Source organism: Pristis pectinata, chromosome 6 (assembly GCF_009764475.1).
Source record: "Pristis pectinata isolate sPriPec2 chromosome 6, sPriPec2.1.pri, whole genome shotgun sequence".
Classification (NCBI taxonomy): domain Eukaryota; kingdom Metazoa; phylum Chordata; class Chondrichthyes; order Rhinopristiformes; family Pristidae; genus Pristis; species Pristis pectinata.
Window position 1 is genome coordinate 14846652 of NC_067410.1, and position 20503 is coordinate 14867154.

The window sequence follows — 20503 nt, forward strand, 5'->3', positions numbered from 1 at the left end:
GATAATGGAGAGAACAATAATGAAAAGATCACTCAATATCTTTCATCTCCTTCATTTAGGCAGACTGCAAAGAATTGGAGGGAGACCACCTGCACAGGTGGGAGAAAACAGCACCTCAGTCTAATGGAGAAGACAAGCCCACAACTGATGGGAAACTGACCCCCAAGCTATCTCCATGCAAGTGTGACCCACAATCTTCTAGATAAACTCGTAACAATATTTCAGTGCAATTAGTACATTCCCATCGGTTTGATCCACAGTAGACACCCTCACTACCATCTGCACTGCTACATCACCACAGAGTTTTTTGCAAATACAATTTAATTCTGCTTTGTCCTTCCAGAGTATCAGGAGAGGTCACAGGTTTACGTTAGCACAGAAAAGAGAAGACAGAGTAGGAGGTGCAGGAAAGGACACTGAGTGGGCTGATAGTGAGGCTCCCATCAAACTACTTGTGAATGAGTGTACATGGACAGACAGGCTTTGGACATCTGTCTTACAGCACTTGAAACGTTTCCATCACAACATGTACAAATCATTTAAACACATCAGCATCTTGTCTACTAATGGCAACATACTGAGATCTCTCTCTCTCTCTTTGTAATTCTTTCATTATGTGATGGCAAGAGAAACTTTACCTTTACACAGAGCGAGGGGTGTGGGTCCACGCTTTTGAATTCACTCAGTTTCTGGATCAAAGAGAAAATGGATGAGGTAAATCTTTGGACCAAGACAAACATTTAAAAATCTATTGAAATTTGTTCAAGCTTAATGCAAATATTTGTAATCATTCTAACAATAAATATCCAAACCAACATCAATACTAATTATAACAGTACAACTGATCACCAGAGTATATCCATCAGCACAGATTGCAATATCATCAATTGCATCTGTGCATGCATGTAATTGTGCATATGACAATAAACTCAACTTTGACTTTGAGTCATCGTCATCGAGTCATATAGCATGGAAACAGACCCTTTGGCCCAACCTGCCTGTGCTGACAAAGATGCATATCTAAGCTATTCCCATTTGCTTGCATTTGACCCATTTCCCTCTCAACCTTTCCTATCCACCGAGCAGTGCAATGGTTATGTGTTAAGTAGTAGCTCACAGATCTGGATTAATGACCCCAGCACACAAGTTCTGACTCTGCAATGGTACTTGGACAAATTTGAATCCAGTTTCAATGGAACAACTGGTATCAATAAACAAAAATCAGTGACCACAAAACTATTTGATTGTCATTGTAACTACTTCACTTTTGTCTCTGGAGAAAGGGAATCTGCATCTTTATTCAATCCAGCCTATACGCTACTGTGGTCCCATTGCAAACAACCCAACAGCTCCTTGAAGTGGACCACGAACCCATTTAGGTACATGTTCAGGAAGGAACCTGTGACAAAGTTTACAGACCATGAAGTACCATCTCAGGGCAACGGGGGAAAGGCACTAAATACCATCCTTGGCTTTGTGAAGTTGAATATATAAAGACATTAAATTAATACTGGAATAAAAAATCTAATCCAATCAAAAACACGTCTGCAATGCCCCGCTATGGATAAATCAGTGTTAATACTGCAACATGAAGTAAGATTCCTCAGGTGAATTGACTGAAAGGGATGGAAGGGAGTGGAGAAAAATGCCCAACATACAAGTGTGAAAAAGATTCTAAACTACAAAGCATGGAAACTGGACACAAAGAAAATCTGAAAGAGTACACATCACATTAAAGAAAAGGTACATTAACATTTTGTGTGGGACCTTTCATCAATACTTTACAATGGTTTATGAGTCTTGTATTGATAATTCACCTTGCAGATTTTCATTTTACTCTGACAAGGAACTTACCCTGTAAAAAATCACTTCAATGGTCCAAACTTCTTCCATTCTATGAAAAAATTGGCTAGTTATAAGCTCCATTTCATATTGTCAACAGATATTTAGGGCATTCTTATAACTATGTTACTGATAGGTCAATGCATTGGGACACTGAAGTGCTGAGGAAGTGAGTGCACCACCTCACAAACTACCCACTGACTCACCCCATCAGGCACCACCTGCCCTATCTGCAGTTCCCACATTGGCCTCATCAGACACCTCAGAACCCATAAAACCAGAGTGGAAGCAAGTCAGCTTCGATCCTGAGGGACTGCCTATGAGAAGGTTAATGATGAAGTAAAGGACTTACATTAACTTGAAATTTCTGTCTGGAGTGAGGGATCTCCTGACAAGATTCACCATCTCCTGACTTGGAACATAGCAAGATCTCCCCAGACATATTGCAAGGGGATGAAAGTGTCCACTGAAGTGCTCTTCCTTTATATTCCACTGCCAAGCTGCTCAGCCTCCAAATGTTTTCTCGAAATTCTTCCACTAGATGAACAAAATTAGCAAAAGACAAGATAAAATATTGTATCCATCTAATAACTTAAAGCAAAAATAAATCTATTTTAATATTGATGACAACTCTAAAATATTAACAGGTAGTGCTTATACAAAGAAAAGTGCATTTAAAGATTTATTTAGTGCCCCTCACAATCTTATGACAGCTCAAATTCTTTACAGACCATTGAATTATGTGTAATGAAGTGCAGCCTCTGTTTTAACCTGGGATACACGGAGGTCATTCCACAAACAGCAAGCACCCATAAACAGCAATGTCCAGATAACTTGATTTTGACTTGAGAGATGATGATGTGTTGGGAAACCAGGAATAGCTTCCCCACCCTTACAAATAATTCACCATATTAATATGGACTGATGATGAAATTGAATAGACACAACTGTATCAACAGTGGAGCTGAAATCCCAGACTGACAAGAAAATAGTGATATTCCCAGCCTTCCTTGAATTAGTTTTTAGTGACGCCCATTGTTGAACTGACACTGATTGTGTCACAATTCCTTCATGGGTATGCTTGGGTTTTGCTCTAGAATACTGGAAGCTGGAGTAACAACAGCCTTAGCTAGGTGCACACTGAGACTTAGTACACAGAGAGATTTTACCTTATCTCTAAAGGAAAGGATGTACAATTGGCAACCAATATATTGCCACCCCACTTGGGCCCCCAGTAATGAATCTATTAATCTTACTTTTAAAGAGATGATGACATTGGGCTGTTTCAGTCATCACATTCTATGTTGCTCAGTGAAGGACAAATCAGTGAATTAGGGTTGTTAATTGGAATTAATGCTTTCTAGTTTCCGAAAAATTACGAACACCCTTCCTTCTGTTTCACTTAATCGATACTTTAGCTTATTTATATAAAGGCAAATCACAATAGGAGCAACAATGTTGGAAAAATAGATCTTTATAATGAATATAGAGTGGTGCAAGGACCTAAAAGACATAAAAAGACAAAAGGACTCAAACTCACTCTCTGAAAAGGGGCACTCTTTACGTCTTCTGGCATCTTCTATTGTTGCAGACCACAACTGTTAAACCAAGGGGAACGTGTTAGCAAATTTGATAATGAATCACAGTTGTCACATACAAACAGCGTATGGCTCACTTTAAGGAGGAACTGGGACTTCAATTATTTGCAATACAATACTTTTTCCATCCCAAATTAATACAGTACAATAAAGCTGCAACTGAAGCAATATAACAAAGGAAGTAAGCAGCCAGTTGGTAAACTTCTTACAACTCTTGCAACACTTCTCTCTTGGGAAAAAAAATGTTGATTTATATCAATGCATGTAAACACACAATTTCAATCTTTTGCACATGGGATCATTCTAACATGGTGAAAATATCAGCCTAAAATGCAGCAACCTTCTGAAAATACACATTGTTAATAATGGTTATCAGGTGTATATTGACATATCACTTTTTACAAAAATATCACTGGCTCATGACCTAACGTTTCCCTACGATGTAAAACACTGAGAAGCGAATTCTCCTTGCATCATCAGACTAGTTTCCTACCCTCATTCTGGTTAGCTATTGAGGGCAGGTTTGGAACAATAACACCCTTATTGGATTATTAGCAACATCATTAAATTATTACTAATTTGAGAAAGACTGCTGCTGCCTGTAACCTGACAGCTGGTTAAAGGAGGATATGACCAAGTTGTGGATAGAACATTTACAAGAAGAAGCAGGGCCTTCATTGGACGGAGGGGAGAAGGTGGTGGTGAGCACAGCACAAACAGCTTGCCGATTCTCAGATAAACTTGAAGAGGTGCAGCTGGCTATGTTCAGGGAGACTCTCAGACACTTCAAGGCAAACCCACTTTACAAGATGGCTGAAACTATTTAGTGAGGAAATGCAGAAGCAGTCATTAAAACCAACAACTACTGCAGAGGTCAGAAAGGAATACAACGGCCTTAAAGGGATTCCCAAGGTAATGCAAGGCACATTGTCAACAGTCCAATATCCTATAGCACTGAACGAGATTTCACTCCCTTATTTCCTCTATCATTCCTTGGATATAACAGCAATTTACCAAATGATGCAAAGGACACAATCTCACAAGTCTTAAGTATGAAGTGAACTCATAATTACTTATACAATCACATAGCCACAGTGGGTTCTGTTTGTCTTAAGGACAATTTATTTAAATCTTCACTGAGGAGAGAGGTACTTTGAGTCTGCAAAACTCCAGGGGAAGGACTATTCATGAATGGTATTCAGAAACCTCCTTCCATCGGAGGATCAGAAGAGGGGATAATCGCTGATGATTGCATAAGGTTCAATTCCATTCACAACTCCTCACAAATGATGCAGTAGACAACATTCAGGCATAGGCAAGTAACATTCATGCCAATAAGAGAAAGTCTAGCACCTGCCCTTGACATTCAATGGCATTACCATTGCCCAGTCCCCCAGCAGCAACATACTGGATGTCAACATTCACTGGAAACTCAAATAGACCGGCCATATTTGGAGAGTTGGGTATCTCATGGTGAGTGACTCACCACCTTACATCCCAGTCTTTCCACCGTCTACAACACAAGTCGGGAGTATAATGGAATACTCTCCACTTCTCCAGATGAGTGCAGCTCCAAGAACATTTAAGAACCTCAACACCATCCAGGACAAAGCAACCCACTTGATTGGCACCTTGTACACTACCCTAAGTATTCCTTCCTTCCACCACTGATGCATCATAGCTACAGTGTGCACTATCTATAAAACACACTGCATTTACTCACCTAGGCTACTCTGACAGTACCTTCCCAAATCCGCAACCATTAACACCAAGGACAAGGGCAGCAGACACACAAGAACGTATGCAGGTTCCCCTCCAAGTCACACACTGTCCCGACATAAATATCTTTTGTTTATTGTTGCTGATTGCTTGAAACTCCCTACCTAAAATCATTGTAGGAGTACTTTCACCAAAAGGACTGCTTCAGTTCCAGAAGGTGGCTCACCACCACATTCTCGAGGACAATTAGGAACGGGCAATAAAAACAGGTCTGGCCAATGATGTTGACAACCTTCAGCAATCTCCTTTAGTAATGCATGTCTTAAACATTTAAGTAGATCCATATGATAGACACATACCTCTATACACAAACACGGGACAATGTCTGAGAAGTTGCGATACACATTGGTCATTTTCTAGCCAAACAGGAAGAAAGGAAAATTACTTAATTTAATTATATCAAAAAAAACATTTTGCCATCTGTAAAGAGCAACTAACTAAAAAAGTAACGATTCCTTGATTATCAGATTTACAATCCACCTGATTTTCTTTTGAAATATTACAGCTGATTCGCTATCCACTTTTGTGGGAGTGCCCAAAATTAATTTCACATCAATGAAGTTCTGTAGCAATCACTTTTCAAATACATGTTTACAACTCATAAGGTCACCAAATCATAAACACCAAACTCACTCAAATCTGCTTCCCCAAGGGTGTAAAATTCTTGTCACAAGGCGTTTTCCCTAGTGGACTACCTAACTAACTAAATTCCCTGGTTTGAATGTAGGGGTAGGCCAATAATTTGAATTTTGGCTTTCTGTATTACAGACTGATTGTAGGTCAGGGTTGATGATAATTTACTAATACAGTTAAGTTGAATCTCAGGTTGCTTTGAAAAAGAAACAAAATTACCCAATAGAAGCTAATAATAGCAGGCCTTGGATGCCAATGTGAGATGACTTAACTAAAATGCAGGGGAGACCTTCAGAATCCAGCTTGAAATCTCTAAAATTCAAAGCTGATCATCTTATCTGTAATTCAGGCAACCCCCGTTTCAAACTTACAAAGCAGAATGGATGAATTAGCTCAGGGGATACTGAGCAACATCTGAGGAGCTATGAAGCACCTTGGTCTACTGATTTCTGGATTGTCATAATGACGGTCCCAAGGTTAATTTGGGAAGGGACTAAACAACTGGCAGGAAGGTACACTTTGAACAGTGAAATCAGGAGCAAACCTCGTCTCTTGTTTCACCATCAATTTTTTTTTTTATTTACTACCAGTGTGAGGAAGTACTCAGTTTCATGGAGTACGGGAAGGCATTCTATTGATTCTAGACAAGAATGGCATGAAATTTGATGAAAGTTTTGCAGTTAGAGGAATTTACAAACATTACAGATCTACAGACCCACAATAATTTCAAATGCTACTTACCAATTTATCAAAATCCAGCGGGTTTTTGCTCTCAAAGGATGGCATCACTTCATACTTGAACATTGTGTAATAATTCTGTGGTATGTTAAAGACAGCCATTTGTAGTTCTTTTTCCAATGTGAGATTTATTTTTGGGACTGTCATGCAAAAAAATAAGAAGTTTGATATGAGAAAATCCCATTTGCGCTATTATCACTATGTTAAAGCTATAATAGATATGAAGTTATTGTTGTTACAGCCATGTGCAGTTCCCAGAAAAGATCATGTACGAGTATATTATTCTTTACACTGTAGATTTTTTTGTTCGCTTTCTCTGAATGTTCTGTACAACTTTGGAAATGATGTTATCATTTACAAAATTAAATTCTAATTTCCAATGCAATTTCCTTTATCACATTCACATCACTGGCAACTCTGTGTTCCCTCACCTTTGCACCATTCAACGTTTTCCAGAAAATCTTTCAAGGTACAATCTGTAAAAAGAAACACAACAGAATCATTAGGAATTTTTATATATTTCGTACAGTCTTGAAGCAACAGAGGGAGAACTGTTAAGTGAACTCTTTCTCTCTCCACAGGTGTTAATAGATTATTTCTACCATAAGTATTTCCACCATGTCCTATTTTCATTTACAGCTCTCTTCAAACTATATTTCACATTAGCCAGACATTTGCTAAGTGGCGGACTACCAGTGCACGTGAGGAGCTTCTTAATGGAAACTCAGGATTTGAAAGGCTTTGGGTTCTACTTCACACCATTCTCTTTTGAATTATCAGCCAATACTTCAGATGTTTTTTCATCTTACTGAAACAACATGCATTCCCAGCATGGCAAAATAGTGATGATTTAGTGCCTGTTTCCTGTGTACAGCCTGAATACTGCCCTTTTTGGTGGTACCTCAAAATGATAGCCCAGGTATCTGGTGGAAGCAGTAGGAGTCTCATTAAAGATCCTCTGATGTTGTTGTATTCTAATGTGAGTTTGAAGTATCACTAGTGGAGTGTCTGCTGTGCAATGCTCCATACATCTGATTTAAATGAAGTTTGGATCCTCAGCAGTCCTTAAAGGCAGTTTTACCAGAACACTTAAAAAATGGTGAGAAAAAAAGGTTTTAAACCACTTTTGAGAGGTCACTGATTCATAGAATCATGGAAAATTTAGAACATAGAAAGTTACATCAGCCTGGAAAAAGCAACACAACCTAATCCCACCTTCCAGCACTGAATATGTAACACTGCAGTCTTGATTCTTCAAGTACACATCCAAGTTCTGTTCAAATCTGGCAAGGGTTTCCCCCTTTACCACCCTTCCTACCACACTCTGTGTGAAGATGTTTTCCCTCATCTCCCCCTAATCATCTTACCACTTTCTTTAAATCTGTGCCTCCTAGCTTTAGGCAGGTCTGCTGAGGGAAACAGTTCCTTCTTATTTCCTCCGTCCAGACCCCTCAGACTTTCTCCACCTCAATTAAGTTTCCCCTCAGCCTTCTCCATTCCAAAGATCAGGAGAATCATCCCATGAACAAGCAGAACAATCCACCCCTTCTCTCCCCAGCCAAATGCTTGGCCCTTGGCAGTGCTTCCTTACCATTCCTTCCTTGACCTGCTGAACCTTATGGAGTAGCCATAAGAAACCCTGCCACCCCTTAATTAGCAAGCTGCTTACTAATAAAACTCAAGTCAGGCGTGGCCATGAAAATGGGTAGGTAGCAGGCTCATCCCTCCTGTCTCCCTTTCACTTCATAACGAGCCCCAGTCCTGATGAAGGGTCTCGCCCCGAAACGTCGACTGTTTATTTCCCTCCATAGATGCTGCCTGACCTGCTGAGTTCCTCCAGCATTATGTGTGTGTTATCCCACTTTCTCATTAGTGGCTCACACCTTTGGAAGGAATAATAATAGTAATAATAATACTGCCTTCTGTCATTGGACTCACCTTCCATTTTATGGGTGTGCTGTAAGATCTCGTTTTCAGGTTTTGTGGAAGCCTTTATTCGAACCTCACTGCTCATGGCTGCCTGAAAGCAACTCAACTCCACAGTAGCCTAGTGAGAAAAATAAAGCCAATATTGTAATTCAGCCGGTGGAGCCCATGACAACTGTAAGGGCTCTCTTACCTGAGTTAAGACCTTGTACTATCCTTACTCAACCTCCTTTAACCAGAAGACTATTTTCTTCATGGTTTTGTTCACAAAAGAGGTAGTGTCACTCCCTTTCCCTTGTAAGCCTTGCACATTGCCGAGATTTGCTTCCCACGTTGCCATTTTAATTTGGAACCAATTTATGTTCTATTTCCCAATAATCATTCGTTTGGCAGATGAATGAGACATGGTCTCCCTTTCAACACAGCTTCTTTCAGTTTACAAGCAAAGTCAGTGTATCATAGATTTCTGCTCCCTTTTTAAGTTTTTTTCTGAAACCACATGGACTCACTTAAACCCGACAAGGTTTGGATAGACTGGGAAACTTAAAACGCTAAAACCACACAGACCAAACCCACATCTAATTTGCCCACTGATCTCTTAATGGAGACAGGTCAATAAGCAGCTGACCAACCAGCTCTTAGGAAATGGTTCAATCACTGAAGCCGCTTAAGAAGGCAGTCTGCCTAATTTTTAAACAACTTTTCTGCTCTTTTACTGCATTGAGCTGGAGTTTCTAGCCCTGGAGAAATCTGACAGGAAAACAGAAGGTGGGAAATGCTGGATCTTTCAAGCAGGTGTTTTTAAAAGAACATTTTGTGGGTCAGGGTTCATTAATCCAGGCTCAAGATAATAATCCTATCACTAGGGAACTGCCCTGTCCAAACATTCTCACCCCTCCAGAGTCTGCCCTTCCTCTCCCCCAGCCTTCCCTCACCACCACCACTAAACTTCTTCTACCTATACCATGGTATTCCCTTTTCTCCTCTTCCATCAGGTAGAAGATACAGAAGCCTGAAGGCACATAACACCAGGCTCAAGGATGGCTTCTATCTCACTGTGATAAGACTATTGAACAGTTCCCTTAAATGATAAGATGGACTCTGACCTCATGATCTACCTTGTTGTGACCTTGCACCTTATTGTCTACCTGCACTGCACTTCCTCTGTAGATAAGATAAAATAGAGTATCTTTATTAGTCACATGTACATCGAAACACAGTGAAATGCACCTTTTTGCGTAGTGTTCTGAGGGGTAGCCCGCAAGTGTTGCCACACTTCCAGTGCCAACATAGCATGCCCACAACTTCCTAACCCATACGTCTCTGGAATGTGGGAGGAAACCGGAGCACCCAGAGGAAACCCACACAGACACGGGGAGAACGTACAAACTCCTTACAGACAGTGGCCGGAATTGAACCCGGGTAACTGGCACTGTAAAGCGTTATGCTAACTGCTACACTACCATGCCTGCCCTCTACACTACCATGCCTGCCTGCGACTCTGTACTGTTATCGTTTTTACCTGTACTACCTTAATGCACTCTGTACTAACTCAATGTAACTGCACTGTGTAATGAATTGACCTGTACAATCGGTATGCAAGACAAGTTTTTCACCGTACCCCAGTACAAGTGACAATAATAAACTAATACGCATACCATGGTCCTGGGCTGTGCACTTCCATCCCCAACCACCAACCAATCCCGTCAATCCAGAAGGGAACCTGAGAAATAAAATTCAAGCACTCCGTGTTCCCACTTGGGGTCCATGATTTTTTACTGATCCAAAAGCTAGGCAGTGCTGTTCCATACTTTGGGATCAATGTCCATGTGTATCTCGGAGACACAAGAGACCGCGGATGCTAGGATCTGGAGCAACAAACGACGTGCTGGGGGACGCTCAGCAGGTTGGGCAGCATCTGTGGGAGGAAACGAACTGTCGACGTTTTGGGCTGAAACCCTGCATCGAGACTGAGAGTGGAGAGGCGAGATGGACAGCTTAGAGAGGAGAAGAGGGGGTGGCAAGTAAGGAGTCTGAGGCAATTGGTGGACTGAGGAGGGGTGTAAGATGACAGGCAGGTAGTGCCAGGTAAGGGAGGGGAGCGGGGGTGGAGTTGGAAGACTGTGGCAGGTGAATGATAGACGGAGGCAGACAGAGAGAGAGAAAAAGATGGAGCGAGGTGTGGGGAGGAGAGTGCGATGATAGGAGACAGCTGCTAGAGGGAGATAAGCAGGAACACAAAGGGCTACCAGTGCTGAATCCAGTGCTGAATCCAGTGCTCATCATGCCCCTTCTTGTCTTTATACCAGCCACCTCACCTCTGCACTCTCAGTCCTGATGCAGGGTTTCGACCTGAAACGTTGACAATATCTTTCCTCCTGCAGAAGCTGTTCAATCCACTGAGTTCCTTCAACATGTTGTCTTCTGCTATATGTGTATCTCACCTCTGGCATTGAGGATGCTTTCATTCCAGCACTGCCCACTTTACTGTGCTCTTACTGCTTGTTACGACACAAGTCTCCATCTGACAGACTTGTGCAGACCTCAGAACTAGCACCAATAGAGAAATCCAAACCTCAGTCCATCCTAAGATTCACAATTTTAAGAGCAGAATTTGCTTCCAGTACATAAGAGTCTCCAGTTCTGAGCTGTTCTTTCAATCTGTTGATCTGCACTGACTCCTTCAAAGAACAATCCAGTTCGTTCTACATTCTCTACATTGCTACAGTTTTCATTTCTCCTTCAGTATTTAACCATTTCACTTCTGAAGGTTGCTATTGAATCTGCAACTACCACCCTACCAGACAGTGCATTCCAAATCCTGACTAAGAAAATGATTTTAAAAATTCCTCATGTTTATAAAATTTAGAACAAGAGGTCTTGAGTGAAACAAAGTGTTGTTGATTTCTTGATGCATGGTCGTTTTTATAGATTTTCAAAGCCAACGAAGAATCTAAGTAATATCACAGTGAAGGAACACTGCACTGAATTTGGTTGCTTGCCTTTTCGATAAGTTTGCATTTGGTCAAATTTCCAGGAGTTCCAGTTCCACTTATTGAACTTACCATTGGTGTGGATCTTGACAATGTGTTATAGCCAGCGAAGTGAATCTTCAGCTGTGCACATGAGTTTATCCCACCTTCAGGCTGATACGTGGAAATGTATATCCACCCACTGACTGCAAGAGAAAGAAAGATTTCTTTTGTTTCCAAAATTCCCCTACACATTAACGGGGCAACCTTGTTTAACTGGTGGTGCAAATGATGGATCTGGTCACGTTGCCTCAGTTTAGTTGGAACATTCAGCAGCATCTTTTCCTCATGGAACACTCTATCCAGAATAAAAATTTTGTTCACAAATCAATTAGATAGCGGTCTGCATGAAATGTCATCAGGTCAAAGGAAACAGTAAATCCAGTGGGGTGGTTTCCCAGGCAGACTGTCAAAATCATTTGGCAGAATGCTTCATCAACAAAGCTTTCAGACAAACACCCAAGATCTTGCAGATCCCGTCAGACTTTACTTGCATGATTGAAATACTGGACCTATTGCGTGCTGCCCTCATGACAGGTGTACTGAAAATGCATCCATTACCCATCTCCTTTGCCAGGTCTTTTAGGGGAGAGATGAAGAGGTATTTGTCAAAATTCATCCCAAAGAGCTGCGTAACACAGGACTCTGTGCTGTACAGGCTGTTGCCAGGGAGGTGCACTGAGACAAATATCATGAAGTCATTGAGTTATACAGCATGGAAACAGGCCATTTGGCCCAACTTGTCCATGCTGACCAAGATGTCTATTCAAGCTAGTTCCATGTGTCCGCGTTTGGGCCATACCCCTCTAAGTCTTTTATATCCATGTACCTGTCCAAATGTCTTTGAAACATTGTAATTGCACCCATTTCTAAGCTTCCTCTGGCAGCACGTTATATATACCCACCATTCTCTGTGTGAAAAAGATCCCCCTCAGGCCCCTCTTACCTTAAATACATGTCCTCTTGTTTTAGACTCCACTACCCTGGGAAAAAGACTGACCATCCACCTTATCCACTGCTGCTGGGAAACCATCAATGCAGTGAAAGACGCCCTCTGATGTATCCAGAACTCACTCGTCTTCCAGAGCAAGGTGTTCACAACCGAGTGCTGCAAACTAGCATGCTCAAAGGTCCAAATTATGTGCTGTGAATGCACAGAAGCTGGGTGCAGCCACTGCAGTGTTTGATGGTGGAGGGTCACAGTTTAGGACCTTTCTGCCACTGCACACTAACTAGTTGAAGTCTGTGTGAAAAGTCTATGAACTATTTTCTCAAGGGCTGTATATGAATGATAACTGATGATATACCAGTGTTAAATCATGGGAATAACAAGACAAAATGAAAACATGACTTGAAAGTTGTGTTTTTGATGTACTTTAAATTTTTTATCAGTGAATTATATTTTGAAATAAATTTAAAAAATCCTGTTTAAAGCTTTGTGTGTGTCCCACCCACCTGTTTATTACATGGGGTACAGACACAGTGCATTACAATGGCTGCGGTAAAGAGTGCCTTGCTAAGGTGTGACCAATTGATAAACAGTTGCTAGGCTGCTATATATTCTTCCCGTGTGGTTAGCTTTGGCCTTGTGCACAGTAAAACTTTGCATGGGTAGGCCCACTACACATCACTAGTTTAAAATACCATTGGAGAGACAACTATTTCTACACTTCAGTACTTTAACATCCAGATAGCATCATTCCAACAAACCCATTCCTAATCCAACTGAATTCTGCTTTTGCCATTTTTTTTTATTCAGGTAAATTGAACACTTGTCACTTTTCCTGACCCTTGGGTTGGAGCACATGCCTGTGTGGAAAGGTGTTATTTCCAGAATTAGAAAACAAAATATACTAATAGTATTAGAATTTGAATAAATTTAATGTTGGATGAACTCCAACGAGGTGGCCAGATCACAACAGTTCATACAAATCAGGGCTTCTGATCATTGTAGTGTGTTCACCACTTATTTATGTGTATGGATATTTTTCATCATTACCTTCATTATTGTCTTCATCTCTACTTCCTTTGTCTGTGTCAAGGTCTTTGCTGTTTTCGGATCCACTTCCATTTCCACCCAGACTCCTGCTAATCTCTGATGCTGGTCAAAATGGTCACAGTTACAATTTATTCCATCTTTATAGTACTTTTAAAGAAATAAACCTTGTCTTTGGGGAAAGCCCTTCACTGCCAATTAATTACTTTCGAGCTACTCAGGTAAATGAACATTGCACTTGTTATGAATGACCTGTTAAATTGTATACTAGAACCACAGAATCATTACGCCACATAAGAAGCTTGCTTCTTGGCCCATTAAGTCCATGCTAGCTTGCTGTAGAACAATCCAGTCAGTCCCATTCCCTCATCTTCTCCCTATAATCCTGCAAGACTTGGAAATTCTGTTGAGTGGTGAAAGTTAGCCAGGCTGATTGACCACAAACTTAAAAGAGGATCTTTTACCCAGTTCTTCAGCTGTCCACTGCGATCATTCGAAAGCACGAGTTATGTGCTCAAACCCCAAAGTGGGCTTTGATCAGCAAGACCAGAAAGCCCCTGCATAGCCAGGCTGATCCTACTTCTGCTAGACTTTCTGCACAGCTAGGTAGAAACAAAGGGGGGGGGAAAATAGGTTGTAGTCACACCTATTTTTTGGCTGTAAAACTAGAATCAAAGAGGTCCAATTTATCCTGTGCACACAATTTGCGCCAATCACTAATTGGAGAACTTAAGTTGCCATATCAACCTAGCCTGGGCCACACTGACCAGGAAATTGGTTTTGCACTGGAAACTGCTGCAAAGTAAACAAGGTGCCTTTAGACAAAAGCCCAAATGGAATCAGAAATTAGCCTGATATAGTATAAGAAAATATATGACACATAAGAGGCCATTTGGCCCATCAGGTTTGTGTCAGTTATTAAAGGATGAAAAATACTATGATGCCGGAGGAACTCAGCAGGTCAGGCAGCATCCATGGAGAAAAGCAGGTGGTCAACGTTTCAGGTCAGGACCCTTCTTCAGGACTGAAGATAGGGAAAGGGGAAGCCCAATATATACTGTAGGAGGGGAAAAGAAGAGCAGTGAGAGGTGGACAAAAGAGGGGAGGCAGGGTGGGCACAAGGTGGTGATAGGCAGATGCAGGTAAGAGGTAGCGATAGGCAGGTGCGGGGGAGGAGGGGAGAGCAGATCCACTGGGGGATGGGTCAAAGGTAAGGAGGAAAAAAGGGTAGAAAAGAAAGAGAGAGAGATAGACTAGGAAAGGGAAGAAGAGGCATGGTTGGGTGGGGGGTGTGGGGATTTCAATGTTCCCGCCGCAAGGCTGCAAGGTTCCAAGACGGAAAATGAGGAACATTCTTCCATTGGTCACTTTAAATCTAGGGTTTTTGATATATTAGCTGAGAGAGGTAGGTCTTTCCTACTTATGTTATCTAGGCCTCTCGGAATTTTAAACACCTCAATTAAGTCTCCACCTCAGATTATTCCAAAGAAAGCAACTCCTTAACCCTTTTCTCACAGCAACCTACTGATTAATTTCCTCTGCAATCACTTCTTTCTTATAATGTGGTGACCGGAATTTTAATCAATGCTTAAACTGTGGCCAACATCGAAATATAATTAAATACGTATTGAATCAACAAGTGAATACAATGAAATTCATCTTCAGTTGCTCGTGTTAAAAATCTATATTTGGTACTGGCTGCATTATATTCTGCTTCCAAAACTGACTGCAAAGGAGCTGAATTTTGGAAGCAGAAAACAATACTCAGCCTCTGGCAGATATGCACTACTTGGGGAAAGCACCAAAGGACAAATTTCTAAAATATATCAAGTGCCAAGTTTTCTAAAAATACCCCCTTGAATGTTCTCTAATATTAGAAAATTTTTCAGCAGTTTTAATTTTCCTGTAATTATTTGCAGTCATAGATTCTGAAATTTTGGAAAGTTTTGAACCCTTGAACTTTCAAGTTTTACCTGCTAATGATGCTGTTAATTGGACACGTATGCATGGGAAGCAAGACATGTTCTGCTCACAGTAGAGTATAGTGGAGCTCGTTAAGTTAGTTGGAAGCAGTTGTGGCAGGTCTTCGTTGATATTTGAGGAACCACAGTCTGTTGGACAGAAATTACAAAACAGGACATCGTAGTAATTGTATGTCATGCAAATAAATAAGTAAGTACAAGGGTCATAAGATAAAGATGAAATAATGGTGAGGCAGGACCAAACTGAAACCACTAAATCATAGCATTACATTCTATAAAAACATTCATTGCCTCACTCTGCTAATAGGTCACAGTACTGACAGGTAGAAATGTTTTGTTGTATTTTCTGCTGGTGGCTATGTTCAATTGGAGAATATATGGCTGACGACTGTAGTGCATTCAAGTTCCTGTTCTAGGACAATCCCCAGGTCCTGATACATATGCGCGTTGGACTGGTACTAGGATGGGGTGGGGAGCAGACTTAGGAGCATGGGGGAGACTGGAGAGATTTGTGCCTGTCTATGTAGCCCTATGACTATATGATGCCCTGAGATAAGGAAAGCATAGATCTTTTTCTATCTTTGGGCAGATCCTGGGATCCTCGCAACTTTCCACTCCTTAAGATTAATTTCACTCCACTGCCCAGTTACTCAATAGACCCAACTGAGGTAGTCACATCAGGAGGAGAGGGGACAATTGTTAAATTCCCCAAGAAATGTACTCTGAGCCCTCAGCACACAATGTGAGCCTCCTCAAACTCATTTTTACCACCACTGAAAAATTTTAAATGTGTTTTGCTGACAAATAAAGTGAAATATGAAAACAACATGTAATTCACAGCTAGATTAGTGGTATATCAAAAGTACCACAGCAGTTCTCTTTGTAACAAATAAAATTTTATTGAAAGGATAATACTTACCCATTGCTTCACATGAGAGAGCCTTCAAGAGAGGAGAAAAAAAATTCAAAAGTTATTATAATCATTACATTATTTTATTCCATCCCCCATCCCCAAGCAAACATTAGAAATTCTAGTGCATAATTTTCTTACAAGTCACAATATTTAATAAGTTAGAAAATGATTCCTTTCGAACTTTAATTGGTTACTGAAAAATTATTTTTATTTCCTTTAATGTGTTAACAAATGTACAGTGATTTACAGTGCAGGTAACAGTCGAGGAGGAAGAGCTAAAGCAGTTATATAAAGGAGTTTCTATGTAGTAATGCTGCTGTTTAGGAAGAGAGAGTTAACCTTCTGTCTTTGAAGTTCTGGAACAGGGTGTATAGAGATTTCACACAGGAGGCAAAGGACTGGAGGAGGTTGTAAAGTTAGGGCGAGTTGGGTGGGATGAGGTAAAGAAGGCTTCACTAAGATTCAGATTAGAATTTATTGCAATAGCAAATGAAAATATGAAAGGATGGGGTTACCCCTGAATGGGATTTAATGCAGAATAAGAAGTTTGGCTTTTATTTTTTTTTACACCTGGTGGGTAAGATAAGGGTGATGTGGAGAATGTGTTAACACAACTGTCCTATTGGATGGAACTTGGGAATTGAAGCTCAGTTCAGGATGAAATCAGGTAGTGACTATACATTGAGCAAGCATCTAGGAACAGGGACTGAGTCACTGTGAGAAGAATAAAAGGGCTTTCACCTCCATAATTTCAATTCAAGAAAGTTTGTTATCAGTGTCACTTGATGGCAGAAGAGCAAGCTGACAACAGGGATCCTCCCTTGAATAGGTCGCAGCATTACCTGTGTTCACGTACTACGTGTCTGCACATACTCATACCTGTATAAGACATACCTACACTCAAATACGTTTTACATGGGCTCTTTCCCTAAAGGCCTACACTTGAGATTGCACAAGTGTTAGTTAAATCAATAACTGCTGGGGTTGTATCTATAAGCTTGGATTGTTCAAGTCACATTAGGAATGTCTGAAGTGATCAGTCCAGCTAGTTAGCTCCTGTAATAAGTGTGACTATAAGAAAGCATACCTGCACCTTTGAAAGGTTAGTAATGAAATAGCAGTAAAAATTCTAAGCACTATTTTACTTCCAGGAGGTAATGTAGTGTATCTCTTTAGAGAATAAGTGAATCATACTCTTTATTACCTATTGGCTTTTTCAAGAATTATTAAATGATTTTAGCAAAGACTAATTTTTCAAAGGACAAAGTAAATATTGAAGATGTTTTTCCTGGTAAGCATTTTAACAGTGCCAACATTTTAAGATGAGTGACTGATCAGAATTCATTAATAAATGCAGTATGTAAACTGTTATTAGGATAAATGGAGAAAAAGAAACCCCAAATCATTGCAGTAATGTTTCAATGCTAGAATACTAATAGTTGAATAAGCACAATGCGATTTTCTGTGCAGACCACCTAACAGTTGGCAAACAAGAAATCAAGTTGAGGTTTATTCTGGTTGAGCTGGGTTCCATTCTTTGCATTCCAGGCAGCCTCCGCTCCTCCTATTCCTGCTAATCAGAATCTGTTGCGTCACACAGTTCCTTCTCTTAAGGATGGTGCAAGAATGTTTACAAGAAATGAAATCATTAATGCTTTTGCATCAGCAGCTGTTCCTCTGTTTTGTCAAAAAATGATTTTTTCTTCTCTGGTTGTTCCTTTAAGTTTGGTCACTCCAAGCATCACTTTCAGGCTAGCTACTCTTATTACACTGCAATCAGCCTTCTCAGTCTGCATTTATATGACCCATGAGTCATCTATATGCAGCCTCGGAGCTCCCATCCCTATACTGTCAATCTCCTTAGTCTAGTCACTCAGTCCCACAGTGTTGCAGTTCACAATCAGTTGTCACCAAACTTTAGTCTGTTGTCATTGAGCTCATTACCCACACCGTCACCCAACACCACCAGATTTCTAAGTGCCAAGCTGTAATCCCACATCCCACTCGATGGAGAAGAACAGTGAAGAATTAATCCATCAAGGCATATCTTTAGTCACTCTTTCCACGGAACTTGACAATCACTATGTGAGTAGCAGCCTGCAGTTAGCACACAAGTTCAGTCTCTGGTCATACAATGGTTAGAGTCAGAAAGTCATAGAGTCATACAACACAGAAATAACCCCTTCCCATTTACCAACACATGGCCCATAACCTTCTATGTATTGGTGATTCAAATGCTCGCCTAGATATTTAAACGTTGGGAAGTTTCTGCCTCCACCACCTAGTCTCTCCCATCCATCCCTCCAATGTGTTTCAACACCAGAAGGGGAGAGAGTCTATTTCTCAGCTCTAAAATGGTAATAGTTGGAATATCATAACCCAGTCCACTGTAATCAGAGCATTATCTAGCCATTGATGAGCCTGTAGCAAGCTAATGGAATGTCACTGTGGTCACAAGAATACTGTACCAACTTATGATACAAAAGAAAGACTAGGTAATATCTGTTTACTTTTAAGCCTAGAAAGGACATTTATTTTAAATATTGGTGGAACTTCATACACCAGAAAACAAGATATATTATGTGATGTTAAAATCTATGCAGAATATTATTGGCATGTTTGCATATTTAAAGGTTATGAACATCTAAAAGTTTAAAAAAAAGATTGGCATCGTGGCATTATTTTACTAAGTTGGAAATCACAGTTTCTGGTTGTTTGCTTGCAGATTCATTCTATTTTGTTCTAAATTTGAGTCCTGGGAGTAGATAGGAACTTTCAGTATGAATCTGTCAATATTAATAAATATTGTGAAACTTTTTTAAAAATCATCTTCCCTCTTTCCTTCATGATGATTCTCTGCCAAAATTATCCAAGGAAATCAGCTGTGTAATTAAAAACAAACTTTGTTTGCCACAGATGTCAAAGAATCAAGTGGTTTGCAGTAAATATTGAATTAATTGAACTCATGGGCTGTAGAGTAGCTTCTCTACCTTATTAATTTATAATAAAAGGCATGAGGAACTATTATACAAGCACAACCTTCCTTCTTCATACATTTCTCACTAAGCTTTGTACATAGAGGAGTTTGGTTTTTGTGTTGTATCTGAAAGTAGGACCTTTTACTTAAATCATGCAAGATAGAGGTCATGAAGTTAACTCCTTGTCTACTGCTCTGTTGTTTTGTGTTCTCTTTAAGGTGCATTGACAGCCCTGACAACTTACGTCACAAGGTAGGCAAACAAAACAGTCAGTGCAAAGGTTAATTTGTCACATTTTCTTCCCAGCAAAATACCGCAGAGCAACAACAAAGGAATTGCTCATGCTTGTTGACAAAAGCCTTGAGTCACTTCATGTATTAAGTGCTCCCTCATATTTAGGGTACAGACCCCAAGATTCTCTTAAACTCCTGCTGTCCAATACCCCTCTGTGCTTCCTATTGTGGGGGTGAAAATGGAGTACATCTGGGGAGGCTTTCTGAGAGGGAAAGTGAACAGGAAGCTGGTAAAGGTAAAAAAAAACACAAGGAGCTTGCCAATTAGGATTGATAGGAAATGGAGAGGTGCTGTCAAGCAGAGAGAAGTGGGAGGAATTTGGGGACTTCCAGCCAGGGAACTTGCGATAAAATGGCAATAGTATGATGTACAGAGAAGTGTTGTAGATGTGGGGAGAGGGGTTTATAGCAGCGTAAAAATGTGGGGTATGATTCCTGTACACCATGTTTGGAAGTATAGTTTCTAATCGCCATGCACAAAGACTCTTATACCACCATCATCTATGGTGTTTTAGGTAGACTCTCACATGTACATACATAAGTGAGTGCCAAAAATATTGCACAAGGGAATATAATACCAGCATATTAAAGTGAAGTTTACACGATCAAAACTTAAATGTTCTTCATACTTATGTTACCAACATTGTACAACTCGATGGTTGAGCTATGACTACTTATGATGTGTAATTTTGTAAAGAGCACCTGAGATGTGTAGCCAAATGCTTTAATCTCATGACAAGTGACAGTAGAGATGTTTCTCTCTCAGGAGCCAGTGGTGGGACTTCTGTCATTT

The 20503-nt window shown here is 40.4% G+C and overlaps 1 protein-coding gene across 1 annotated transcript in view; it reads right to left on the reverse strand.

The window, feature by feature from the left end:
- LOC127571315 (interleukin-17 receptor C-like) overlaps window positions 1-20503 on the reverse strand; it is a 43002-nt gene that overhangs the window by 6227 nt on the left and 16272 nt on the right. The window contains exons 2-12 of the mRNA XM_052017588.1: window positions 16446-16467; window positions 15518-15655; window positions 13548-13649; window positions 11582-11694; window positions 8529-8637; window positions 7022-7066; window positions 6594-6730; window positions 5519-5575; window positions 3383-3440; window positions 2195-2379; window positions 639-689 (exon numbers count right to left, since the gene is read on the reverse strand). Coding sequence (XP_051873548.1) covers window positions 639-689; window positions 2195-2379; window positions 3383-3440; window positions 5519-5575; window positions 6594-6730; window positions 7022-7066; window positions 8529-8637; window positions 11582-11694; window positions 13548-13649; window positions 15518-15655; window positions 16446-16467 — 1017 coding nt within the window. The remainder of the gene's footprint in view (window positions 1-638; window positions 690-2194; window positions 2380-3382; window positions 3441-5518; window positions 5576-6593; window positions 6731-7021; window positions 7067-8528; window positions 8638-11581; window positions 11695-13547; window positions 13650-15517; window positions 15656-16445; window positions 16468-20503) is intronic.